The sequence below is a fragment of the Sapajus apella genome, unplaced genomic scaffold, assembly GCF_009761245.1.
Source record: "Sapajus apella isolate SASKATOON/1434 unplaced genomic scaffold, GSC_monkey_1.0 scaffold44, whole genome shotgun sequence".
In the NCBI taxonomy this organism is placed as follows: Eukaryota; Metazoa; Chordata; class Mammalia; order Primates; family Cebidae; genus Sapajus; species Sapajus apella.
In genome coordinates, this window is record NW_022436984.1 from 6,336,899 (window position 1) to 6,350,640 (window position 13,742).

The window sequence follows — 13,742 nt, forward strand, 5'->3', positions numbered from 1 at the left end:
TGTAGAGGCAAAGTTTCACCACGTTACTCAGGTTGGTCTGGAACTCCTGGGCTCAAGTGATCTGCCTAACTTGACCTTCCAAAGTGTTGGGATTATAGGCATGAGTCACCCTGCCCAGCCTCATATCATTTTAAAGCAAATCCCCTACATCAAATCATGTCATTAAAAAAAAAGTTGAGTTTTTTTTTCCAAGAAATAGGAAATTTTTAAAAACTGTAATATCATTACACTTAAAACATCAGTAATAGTTTGTAAGACTTTTGATTGAGTTTCTATTTTAATTGAATAATTTTTTTTTTTTTTAAGACTTTAGGAGCTTTTAATGCTTAGAGTGAAAAAAACACAGGCTAGGTTTTTCATAGTCATTGATCCATCTCTGACAAGGTGAGAATTTTCCCCTCACCCTGGCCACAGGTGGAAGCCCACACTCTCCCCTAGTAAGGTATTCAGAATGGAGAGGGGCTACCATTGTGGTGCAGTGCAGTGAATCCCTAACCCAGAGGCAAGAAAGAAGAGTATTGTAATGAGCACCCACAAGCCAGGCCCATGCAAGGCACTTTCAAGTGTTATCTCAATTAATCCTCACACCAACCCCAAAAGGTAGGCATCCCCATTTTACAGATGAGGAGCCTGAGGCATGGAGAGGTTTCTCAATTTGTCCATCAAAAAGTTCACAAGTCTCAAAGCTGGGACGAAAATGCAAGTCTGCTGACTTTCACTCTGCCACACTGGATTTTTCCTCTGATCCAGCTGCAGCCTCCCATAAGAAGTTCACTCTTAATTTTGTGTCCCGTGCTTTTTCTTGGTCCCTGTGAGGAAAGGGGTCAGCCGAAGCCAGCTGTTGTATAAGGATGGGTTTCCTCTAAAATAGTAAATGTGACCTTAGAAATTATTGTCTAGGGCACTCTCAGCTGAATAGTCTCCCAAGGAAACAATGAGGTAGAGCAGTCTGCAAGTGCAAACATACACCTTCTGTAGATTCTCTACAAAGTGGGGTCCCATGAAAGGGACAATGATCAAAGGTAAAGAAAGCAGGAATCAGCTGGGCGCAGTGGCTCACGCCTATAATCTCAGCACTTTAGGAGGCCAAGGTGAGTGAAGTTAGAAGGTTAGAAGTTCAAGACCAGCCTGGTCATGATGGTGAAACCCCATCTCTACTAACAATACAAAAATTAGCGGGGTGTGGTGGTGAGTACCTGTAATCCCAACTATTTGGGAGGCTGAAGCAGGAGAATCGCTTGAACCCGGGAGTGAAGGTTGCAGTGAGCCAAGATCGAGCCACTGCACTCCAGCCTGGGTGACAAAGCAAAACTCTGTCTCAGAAAAAGAAAGCAGGAATCAGGAGGGTAAACCGGAGTAGTGTCAAAACTGCCACGGCAGATTGGAAGACAGTTCAACATATCATATCAATGTTTCGCTGGAAACATACGTTTCCCAGCGACCAGGGAGCACAGGAGGACCTTTTGCTCCAGTCCAGGAGACGTGTTGTTATCTGCTTGCCCAAGAATGACTTCGAGGTCTTGAATGTGTCCCATGCCATGCCCCAAGGGCACTCATTTTGACAGCAGTGGCAGCAGCCCCAACTCATTCAGTCTTTCCTTGGCCACTGCCTCCCAGCCCGTGTTGGCCTGTGGGTTATGGGGAGAGGGATGCAGGAGCCCTTCCACCTGGACCTCTGGCATCAGGCCTGCCAGAGCCCGTCATGCCTGCTGCTCTGTCAGTCGCCCAACTCCCACCACCAGCCGCATCCCCAGCAGCTGCACCTGCCAGCAAAGGGCTGCATCACAGATCCCAAGAAGCTGTTCTCACTGCTTGGCAGGCAGCTCAGCAGGGGTGAGGTTGCGCCAGGAACTCACGGGAAGCCAGGAAAAGCAGAGGGCATAGATTGTGGACAAAGCAGTGATGGAAGAAGACGTCAGGCTGTCCACAGAGGTTCCGGAAAAAGACCCAGAATCAGGCACCACTCACTTCTGACTGTGGGCATTCCAGTCCCAGCACTGGCCGCTTAGGGTGCTCTTGGGGAGGGGTCAGCACAATCCCCCCAATGCCCAACCAGTCCCAGACCATGCTCACTTCCACAAAGGGCACCCCAGTCTGGGCCATGCCAAAAGGTCCATGGTTCATGCCCAGGAAGAGCACTTCCTTGGGGCCCCGGCAGTAGCGAGTCATGTAGTTGCGATGTGGCTCCCATGCATACTCCACAGCATTGTAGATGATGCCCACAGGCTCCGAAAACTGCAGTTGACTCAGCTCAGCCTTGAGCTGGAGCTCCTCCTCCAGGAAGCTGTCAGCCAAGCTTCCAGGGCTGGGCTAGAGCTCCATGAGGGCACCTACAGGCTCATGGGTGGACCCCAGCAGGGAAGCCTGGGGCATAGGCCATGCCACTGTCACCTGGTCCAGCTCCCCATCCTGTTTCCAGTTTCTTTCAATTGAATAAGTTTATATTCTTTACTAGAATGGAATGTAATAGAGGCCTATGATTTAGCAGGATCTAAATTTGGTGAAACGTTACAAAGAATCATAAATAGAGACAACATATTTGATAAATTTTGTCTTGTTAAAAATATTTGTTGATGAAAAGTAGCCTAAATCAAGCCAAAGATACTGAGTATTTATAAGTTTTAATATTAACAAAGCTAAAATTAAGAATATGTTCTATTCAGCAGATGTTGCTCTGAGCTTACCAGGTATATCAGTATACTTAGAAAGAATATTTTCAATTAAAATTATTATGACCCCTAGAAAAGACTCAGTAAAAGCTTTCAACAGTTTTAAATGTACAAACAATGAATTTGACAATTAACAATAAAAAATAACTTTGAAGTAGCAGGTAATCTTATGAAAAAATTAAAGACACTAAGATCATATTGAAAAAATATATTAGTAAAATATCAGTGACATTGTATTAACATCAAATATGACTAAAACGCTGATTAAATATATGAATGTCTACTCAGAAGAATTAATTTTAATTTTGTAATAGATTGTGGAAATGTACAAAATTATAATTGTGCAGCTGATTAATGCTCCATTATTTTTAAATGTTCACATAATCAGCATTAAAAAATTTTTACTTTAATATAGTTTTATTTTTCAATAAATAATTTTATTTTTGAACATAATTTTTTAATAGAATCATCTTATAAGTCCCCCGATGGAGTAAAAAATTTATTGATTAACAGTTTGTTTGGTCAATAAAGTTTTTTAAAAACTGTATAATTTAACTTATTGTTTTTTTTAATGTTCTGGTTCACTTTCAAAAGTGTTGCAGTTTGGACATTATATTATGTGGTTGCCTAACTAAGCATTATCAAGTACTTGTATATTAGATATGGATGTGGTCATGAATTGTGCTATGTCAGCCTATCAGCGGAGAACAGAGAGTTTCCACTGGGAAATGATAATGCATAGAACTAGTTTTCAAAGGGCCTTAAATGCCCTGTATCAGGATTATCTAACCCTGTGGATGTGGGAGCCTATTGTGGTTTTGAATTAATAAGTGATATGACAAAAGTGATATTATGGGAAGTTTAAATAAGGAATGAATATCATGGGTGAGTTATCAGTGGCTTTCGTGGTAAGCATGGGAAAGATAGAATGGCCAAAGCCTCGTTACAAAGGAAATTTTCTGGGACTTACTCACTGGGCTGGCAGTATTGAGGGAGACTTTGGAATCAGAGAGGAGGCCTGTTTTCTCAATTGTCTGATTAAAAAGGAGAATATCTCTATTGATAGCTGTAGGGAATTTAGGAGGAAGGGAAAGCATCTTTTGCCAGCAAGGTGATGTGGTTTTGGATGTTGAATATGAGGAGATGGTGCTATATTGTAGCAGTGATGGTTGCTAGTCCATTGGAGATAAAACCCCGAGTGAAGCCCAGTGGTGAGGTCAGAACTAAGCATTCAGATGGGGCTTTTCTCTGGAAGTTAATTGAAGCCATGAAAGTGAGTTCTTCACAGAAAGCTGTGTTGGAAAAGAATAATAGGCAGTGTCCTGAGCTTTGGACATCTCCTGCAGTTGGAAGAAGACAGGAGAAATGGTACCAGTGAAGTAGGAATCAGAGTACACCAGAGTCTTGGTCAGAGGGATAGAGGGAAACCCCAGCAAGGGGTTCATGGCAACCAAAAGAAGAGCAAATGTCAGTGAGTTATGTCACACGTAGTGAGAAAAATCCAGAGGGCTATGAAGAGGTCATTGGATTTGGAACTCACTATTCAAAAACAGATTCAGGAGAGTAAAGGGTGAGTGACAGATGAAGAAATGGTGATAGCGTCTATAGACTGTTCATGTTAGGAGCACATCAGAGAGATAAGAGTCAAATGTAGAATGTTGTATCAGAGGGGCAGAAACGTCAGGTAAAACATTTCAAGATACTGGAGACCCTTACATGGAGGAAGGCAGAAATGAAAGACTCCAGGGGATAAAGGAGAGATTGAATGTTTTAAAGAAAGAGGGGAGATAAATAGGGAATATCATTCTAGAGGAGAGTGGAATGAGAAGAGATGAACGTTTTAGCTTTGGAAATAAGAATACTATTAAAAATGAGACTGGAAAATGAGAGCATTAACATTATAATAGCTATTTCTATTCATTAAGCATCTATATTCTAAGCTCTTAGGTAAGTATGAACTCTTTGTAAACCATTGAGATATTGAGGGAGATACAGGAGAATTGTGTTAAGACACAGACCCCTGCCCTCCATGGTTTATATGGGTTAAATGGAGAGAGGAGGCATGAATAGCATTGTGTGTAACCAGGGAGTTGAGTGAATAGGCAACGTGCTTTGGGTGCCTGGCGATGCTTTTGGGTGGCCTTATGCATAAGGATGTGAATGGTCAGAAAAAGCCTGATGGAAGTGAATGTTGGTGTGAAGTACAAGGAATAGTTGGGATTTGGATACGTAGAAAAAGTTGGAAAATATGTTTCAAGGAAGGAGACTAGCAGATGTAAAAACTAACCTTGCAGAGAGCAGTTTCTTGGTAACAATCGATTTTGATGGTTTATGTTTTATTCAGTTATAATAATGATAATAGCAACAAATGTTGCGTATTTACTTAGTGCCAGGTACTGTTCTAGAAGCATTTTCCATATACTTTTAATTCTCTGCAGTCAATGAAGTACTTATTGTTTTTACCTTACTTTCATAAATGAAGAAATAAAGGGTTAAGTAATTTGTACTAGATTTTACAGTTTATGAGGAGTGGGGTTGGGATTTCAACCTGAGCTTTCTGATCCCAGTGCTCTTGCTCTTAACTTCATCACAATTTTGCCTCTTAAGGATATCATCGTATGCTAGGAAGTAATGGCAGATTTGATTGAAGTCAAGTTATAAAAAGCCCTGAATACCAGGCTGTCAGGTTTGAACTTTTTTCATCCTTTAATGAAGAGCCGTCGGGGCTTTCATCAGAAGCAAAGTGAGGTTATAAGATTGATGTTTTGGGACCATCCAGCACATGTTAGTGAGTGACTCTTTTTGAGAACAGGGATTTAACTGAGCCGACCTTTCCAAGGCCATTGATATGTATTAGACCAGACTTCTTATGATCAAGTACTCTGGCATTTTAATCATCCTGTCTGTTTGTAGATGCTGCCCTTCCTTGATTTAACTTTTTCATTCATTTTAGCTTTTGAAAGGATAAAATATTTTTATTTGAAATGGATTTATAGAGTTTCTGTTTTGAACTTACGTTATTCGTGGTGGAACTCACATTCCAGTAGAGAGGACAGGATGAACATGTGAAAATAATATGTACAGAAAAAAGACATTCTTTCCTTATTATTCTTCCTTTCTCATTGGTAAGCAGTACAGAAGGAAACTCTTAAGGTGTAACTTGCATAACTGCCAAGAAATGTGAGCACTGTGGTAACATCTGGGCTGTAGCTGTGACGGGTGCCTAGTGAGGAGGCTGAAAGCTTTGCTACCATAGACCCCATTTCGAATTCTGGTAATCCCAAGGAGGATAACAAAGGCAAGTCTCTTCATCTTTCTGAGCTTTTAAATAATGGAGTGTATAATCTCTACCTGGATTTGCTGTTGGGAAAATTAGAGCCAATATTTGTTAGGTGTCTAACATATTTCCTGGCCTATAGTAAGTTCACAGTAATAGATGTTACATAATGGTTCTTTTCTTTTCTGTCTTTTGCACTGTAGAAAACCATTGCTGCCCTATTATCTGTAGCCTAAAATTAGGGAGATATATCTTACGGGAGAATCTCACATGCAGATAACATATAAACACCTATGTTACCTTGTATTGTGAATTACTTGAAAAGACTGGACAAATATAAAGACCAGCAGTAGCCAAATCTAGACCAAGAATTAAGAGAAGGGCATTCATTAATTAATAGCCTATAGTAAAATAAAAAATATGTATAAAATTTAGTTGATCTGGCTGGGCATGGCAGCTCACGCCTGTAATTCCAGCACTTTGGAAGGCCAAGGGGGGCAGATTATGAGGTCAGGAGATCGAGACCATCATGGTCAACATGGTGAAACCCTGTCTCTACTAAAAATACAAAAATTATCTGGGCGTGTAATCCCAGCTACTCAGGAGGCTGAGGCAGGAGAATTGCTTGAACCAGAACCCAGGAGGAGTCTGGGCTATGGAGCGAGACTCTGTCTAAAAAAACAAAATAAAACAAAAAAAAATTTAGTTGATCCTTTAGTTTAAGGGATGACACTGAAATAGAAGAAATAAATCTCTTTGGTGAGATCAGGAAGCTGGCAGGTTAAAACTTGTATTACCTCATGGAAGGAGAACCTAGAATTTAGTAAATGAGAAACTTGGTTATTTAAGAGTTGGCAGTGCACATTAGGAAAAAAATGAGCATCAAGCATCACTTTAGGAAAAGCTACTGTGAGACATGGTTGATGTCACTCCTGGATTTTGCTTCGGTTTTTTCCTGTTTAATGATACCACATTCAACAACTCATCTGCTTTTGGGGTCATAGAAATGAGGCAGGGGTACAGAAAGAATGGAGAGTGTGATGTGGCTTTGGGATTAGATTGTTCTACATTAACCTTTATTATATGTGACAGAAAAATTCAAAACGGTTGATCCTCTGAGGGAAATCAGCAAAAAGTGTGAATACTGATTATTGAATATGTGGAAACTTTCAGGAGGAAAGGAGTTTGAGTAGTAGGCTCATAAGTGGTACCAAAGCAGATGTGCCTTAAATACTTTTGTAAAAATTAACTTTTTAGGTTTGAAAGTTATCTGTGTCCATTGTCTAGTGGTGCTTAGTCTTTGCTAGCCCTCAGGGTAGCAAACTTTAAATTTTAATTATTAAGGTTTAATAAGTATTGCAGTCACTCTCTTCAGCACACATATTTCACACTTGGATTGAGGAACCATTGTGTGCCTTTAAGCCAGTTATTTCCTTTGTAGGCCCCATTTTCCTCTAGGTCTCTTTTGAATTGATTTCTAAGTTCTCGAGTTGAATTGATTCCTTCTGTTTCTTCAACACTCCTACTTCTAAATACCAGACAATCCCCAACTTATGATAGTTCCACTTAATAACTTTTTGACTTTATGATGGTGCAAAAATGATACACTTTCAGTAGAAACTATGCTTAGAGTACCCATACATCTATTCTGTTGATAACTTCCAGTATAGTAGTCAATAAATTCCATGAGATATTTCACACTTTTAAAAAATAAAATAGGCTTTCTGCTAGATGATTTTGTCCATCTGTTGTCTGATATAAGTGTTCTGAGCATGTTTAAGGTATACTAGGTGAAGGTATTAGATTCAGCAGATCAAGTGAATTTAATGCATTTTTGACTTAACAATATTTTCAATTTATGATGGATTTATCAGGACATAACCCTAGCATAAATTGAAGCGCTTCTGTATTCCAGTTTATTGTCAATGTCCTTATTATGCCACTAGATGGCAATAGTGTACCTTCAAACCCTGTCCCCTCTGTGTTTCCAGAATCTGGGCCCCTGAAGAACTCAGGAATTTTAGCCTAGCCCACCCCTGCTTATTTCTCATTTGGGGAACTGAGACTCGGAGGTTAAGTGACATAGCCAGGGTGGTAACAGTTACTCAGAGCCACTTGAATCCCAGTCATCTTTCTCCTCTCTCACACTCTAGGGGGCTTTGAAGTTCAGAGAAATCATGCCCTCAACCCTTTGAGTTCTTTGTTAATTATTTTTAAAATAATTTAAAATCATTCTTTAAGTACAGGTATCATCATATTCAAAATGAAAAGTTGGCCTGCTTTTGTGTTTCTATATTGGCTCCCTGAGAGAGAAACACTAGACAGTCAGCTTATAAACGTCATTGCCTGCCTATAACCAGCTTGCCTTCACAGTTTGCCCTGCAGAAATCTCAACTCCGGCCTCTCTATCAGGTGATTATCTCACTTCATTCTTGCCCTGTCCTTTGGTCACCCATTTTTCTATGTCTTCTTTTGTCCACCTGACTAGCCCAATCAAGAGAGCCTTTTGGGGGAAGAGAAATGCTCCTGGTTCTTAAAGAATTGTCTTCTGGGTTTTCCCAGTGCATGTTAGCTGCCCTATTTTCCCCCTCTCTAGTTATTGGTGAGAAGGATGGTATGGCCATAAATCATGACTTGTGCATGGGCAGAATGGTGTTGTGGGAGGCAGTGTGGCCACACAGAGAGGACAGGGTCTTCGGAGTCACACTGACTGGGTTGAACCTCTCCTCTGTCTGTGACTGACTTTGATTCTTGGTAGTCTCTCTTAGGAGAGTAAGATTAACCACCTTGCCGGGTGGGTGTGAGGAACGCATGAGTAATGTGTGGAAAGCTCATTATATTAGTGCGTGGCACACATAGCAGCTGCTCATTAAGAGCTAATTATTTTGGTTGTTATTGTAAAGAGAGGAACAGGAGTAAGTACAGTATATGAAAGAAGCTCAAGGGAGGGTATGAGCCAGAGGAGCTAGTTTTTTACTGGAGAAAAAAGGGAAGGATGCAAGGTATTCCAGGGCTTCTGTCTGTTTCAGAGAAATAGTGTAACTGTGTTAATATGGTAGCCACTAGCCGTGTGTGACAATGGACACTTGAAATGTGACTAGTCGAAATTGATCCGTGCTGTAAGTGTTGAATTCACATCAAATTTCAAAGACTTGGTGTGAAAAAGTGGATATAAAATATCTCAGTAACTTTGTATAGTAATAACATATTGAAGTAATCGCATATTGGATATGTAGAGTTAAATAAAGTATTATTAAAATAAATTGCACCCTTCCTTTGAGCTGGAGTCTCACTTTGTAGCCCAGGCCAGAGTGCAGTGGCGCTATTAAGGCTCACTGTAACCTCTGCCTCCCAGTTCAAGTGATTCTCCTGCCTCAGCCTCCTGAGTAGGTGGGATTACAGATGCATGCCAACACACCTGGCTAATTTTTTTGTATTTTTAGTAGAGACAGGGTTTCACCATTTTGGCCAGACTGGTCTTGAACTCCTGACCTCAGATGATCTGCCCACCTCAGCCTCCCAAAATGCAGGGATTACACTTGTGAACCACCTTCCTTTTACTTTTTGAAATGTAACTACTAAAAATATAATAAGGCTACTAGTATGATATTTTTATCTGATAGCACTGAACTAGAAGTTAGAGATTTTTGTACCCAAATATACACAACTCTGTTCTGAGGAATCAGGATAGGTTTTTTGAGGCTTCTTTTGATTTTGTTTTCTTTTATGTTGTTCTGTTCTTAAGAATATGACCATTCTGAACTGAGATGCCAGTCACTATTGGTAATAGCAGTTTAAGTAATAGTTCAAAAAAAAAAAAAGTAAAAGAGGCACCAAATATTCTCTGTAGTCCCCCAAATTCTGAAGACCTCAAAAAAAAAAAAAAAAAAAAAAGCTATTGACGATTTCAAAGAACACCACCATGTGCAAAGCTCATCTGCCTTCATGTTATCAATAGATAAAACCTAGCAGCTAATGAGTCTAGGATTTTCCCTTCAAATGCAGGTTATTAAAACACTGTAAAATTAACCAAGAGTAGAAAGAAAAGAGAACCATAATACTTTATGTTAAATTAAGTCGTTTGTCTGATTTTCATTAAATTTGTTTTAGTTTTAAAGACACTGGTTACAAAACATTCGGTAGTTTTAAAAATTAAAAATAAATGCTAGTCTCATCACCAGTCTGTTTTAGAGCTAGAAGGTAGTTGTTAATTTTACATTTGCAGCCTTTGTAAATCTTCTCAGGTGGATCGAAAAATGAAGTCTTTATTTAGATTTTGAATTTAACATGTAGTTTTTATAACAACACATGGGAAATAGTATTTGTTCTTTGCTGATACAGAAAACAAGCAGGGCACATGCATTTTGAGGACCTTGAGGTCAGTTCTCATTGTTCTTAATTTAGTCTCAAAATAGGAATCCTTTATTCCAAGTAAACTTGCTACCGTAATTCATTGTATCTAAGACACCATCAGTTGTCAGAAGTACCTTTAAGTACCACTTTGTATAGAAAAAAAAAAAATGTTGCCGATAAAACTCTGACAGGCTATTGGTTTTTAAGATGCATCTCTATTTCAGAAATGTTAAATGCTGGAGGGGAAAAAGTGTACCTTAACATTGATGAAATGTAATACACAGATTTTGAAACTTTCTACTTGGTTTAGAGAGCTTGTTTTATATGTTAGCATCAGACTTTAGGTTCTCTCAGAATGTATCATGTTTAGCAAGTGTGGTTTGGTACACTGAAGCTCTTTTCATTTAATTCTATAAAAAACCAGATGAAAGCAAAGTGTTGAGGTCAGTTTTAAGTTGTTGAAAATCCCATGATTCAGAAAAGTGAGCTTCTAACTATTTGTTTCAACCTAGTACCTCTGCTTCTCCCCCTACCACCAGACATATATCCATCCTCTTCTCAGGCATTACCTGTTCCTCTAACAAAATCTGTTCTCCATAAAGGCTCCTGATAGCAGTTATTTATAGCCTCTTGTGAATTCATGGCAAAGTGTTAAATGGCCCAAGGCCGTTTGCTTCTGAGCCTTATCTCTAATTACTGGCTAAAAATCTTCATCTGCTTAAAGAACTTTCAGGCCTCTGCTAGCCATATGGAACAAGTTTTGTGGGAATGGCTGAAGGAGGAGTGATGTAGAGGCAGCCTTCTGCTCTGCCTCTATGGAAGGCCGTGGACAGATAACAGAGCACCGCGTTTTCTTTCCTACCCTAAACTGTTCAAGCAAATCTGACAGCTGGCTCCGTGCCTTTCTGGAAGTCAGTAAGAAATGAGATTTCAATCTTTTTATAAAGTGGGCTTTGCTGACTGTCTGAGAGGAAAACAACTCATAATAGCTGCATTTCTGACTAATTCCATTGAATTTTTGTTAGATTTTTTTTTTTTTTTTTTTTGAGACAGAGTCTCATTCTTTTGCCCAGGCTGAAGTGCAGTGGCTCAGTCTCAGCTCACTGCAACCTCCGCCTCCCAGGATGAAGCGATTCTCCTGCCTCAGCCTCCCAAATAGATGGGATTAGAGGCGCAGTGCACACCACCACATCCAGCTAATTTTTATATTTTTAGTTGAGATGGGGTTTCACCATGTTTGTCAGACTGGCTTTGAACTCCTGATCTCAAGTGATCTGCTCACTTTGGCCTCCCAAAGTGCTGGGATTACAGGCGTGAGTCACCTTGCCTGCTGAATTTTTGTTAGTTTTATCTCCCTTTTGACAGGGGCGATTGAATTTTAAGGAAACCCTATCTTGTACAGGTTTTTATATTTTTTTTTTTGTAATTTGAATAGCTACCTCCTAATTTATCTGTCTTCTGAATCTCAGTGTTTACAAACCTAATTGGCTTAAGTCATGCTTTACATTTTGAGTAACTATTTGATCCAGATTCTGAGCCTCCTTTTTCTAAATTATTTTCAGGGATTCCTAAGCAGATATATGCTGGGGCAGTTTGGCTCTTGGTTAAGCTGCAGAAGTTCTTGTGGTCTAATTTGTAGATGAAAACAGAAATTTCTCCCGAGTTTGTAATACATGCATCAGTTGTGAATCTGCTGATACTTTGTATATGGTCGTCTCTCAGAATGCATGTGGGATTGCTTCCAGGCTCTCCCCTCCCCCGATAGATACCAAAATCCATGATGCTCAAGTCTCTTGTATAAAATGCTGTAGTATTTGCATATAACTTACACACATCCTCCTGTATACTTTCAGTCATCTCTTGATTACTTATGATACCTAACACAGTGCAAACTCTATGTAATTTGTATTGTTTAGGGAATAATGACAAGAAAAAATGTTTTTACTTGTTCAGTAGAGACACAACCATCCAGGTTTTTTTCCTCCAACATTTTTACTCTTCAGCCAATTGAACCCGCAGTTGTGGAACCCACAGATAAAGAGGGCCAGCATACCCAGTAAGGAGTTTGGTTAACACAAAGTATGGACTTTCTCAGAGAAACATATGCAATAATATTGCACATACTTTCAGTGTTAGCATTGAAAATTATATGGAAAAATTTACCTCCATTGCTAAATATTCTACATTTAAACTAAATATAAGGCAAATATTTATTATATAGCTCTGCATTCTTTCTAGGAGTGTTTGTTGATAGTATCTTAGTAACTTCCGGGTTACATTCTGTAAATGTTTCTAAGTGTTTGAATAACTTTGACTTTTGGTCTTTGCAGCTCGGGGTATGGTTTTCTCTCGGCTGTGCCTATTTGGCCTTGGAAGACTATCAAGGTTCAGCAAAGGCATTTCAGCGCTGTGTGACTCTAGAACCTGACGTAAGTTTGTTTGATCTTCTGTCCTTACTATGGCTCTTTACTCTCTAAGTTATTGGAATTGTACTGTATGGATCAGAACAGCAATTCCTTTTGTGTTGGAGGAAAGTGTACATTCTTCTTGGATTCATTTAGGAAATAATTTTGATAAAATAATTTTCTTGTTAAAAATATACTTCACTGAATATATAGCAAAGTATCATGTATATTTGTCATTCACTAATCTGTCCTGCCTATGTTAATTGCATTACTAGAAAGTTATTTTAGGGTGGAGTCTTTTTATTTTTTTATTTTTCTTTTTTTTTCTTTTTTTTTTTTAAGTTCTGGGGTACATGTGCAGATCTTGCAGGATTGTTACATAGGTATACACATGCCATGGTGGTTTGCTGCCTCCATCCCCCAGTCACCTGCATTAGGTATTTCTCTTAATGTTATCCCTCCCCAATCTCCCCACCCCTTGCTATCCCTCTTCTAGGCTCCCACCCCTCAACAGACTCCAGTGTGTGATGTTCCCCTCCCTGTGTCCATGTGTTCTCATTGTTGAACACCCACTTACGAGGGAGAACATGCAGTGTTTGGTTTTCTGTTCTTGTGTCAGTTTGCTGAGAATGATGGTTATTCGTTCACATCCCTGCAAAAGACATGAACTCACCCTTTTTTATGGCTGCATAGTATTCCATGATGCATATGTGCCACATTTTCTTTATCTAGTCTATCTTTGATGGGCATTTGGGTTGGTTCCAAGTCTTTGCTATTGTAAACAGTGCCGCAGTGAACATACATGTTCATGTGTCCTTATAATAGATTGATTTATAATCCTTTAGGTATATACCCAGTAATGGGATTGCTAGATCAAATGATATTTCTATTTCTAGATCCTTGAGGAGTCACCACACTGTCTTCCACAATGGTTGAACTAATTTACACTCCCACCAACAGTGTAAAAGTGTTCCTATTTCTCCACATCCTCTCCAGCATCTGTTATCTCCAGATTTTTTAATGATCGCCATTCCATCT

At 39.4% G+C, this 13,742-nt stretch overlaps 1 protein-coding gene and 1 pseudogene across 4 annotated transcripts in view; one reads left to right on the plus strand and one right to left on the minus strand.

Annotated features, from left to right (window-relative positions):
- The window catches only part of TTC27 (tetratricopeptide repeat domain 27), a 202,164-nt gene that overhangs the window by 141,706 nt on the left and 46,716 nt on the right, over positions 1-13,742 (plus strand). For all 4 annotated transcript variants that reach the window (XM_032239260.1, XM_032239263.1, XM_032239262.1 and 1 more), the window contains one exon: positions 12,630-12,728. In XM_032239260.1, coding sequence (XP_032095151.1) covers positions 12,630-12,728 — 99 coding nt within the window. The remainder of the gene's footprint in view (positions 1-12,629; positions 12,729-13,742) is intronic.
- On the minus strand, positions 308-2,388 carry LOC116524143 (annotated as a pseudogene).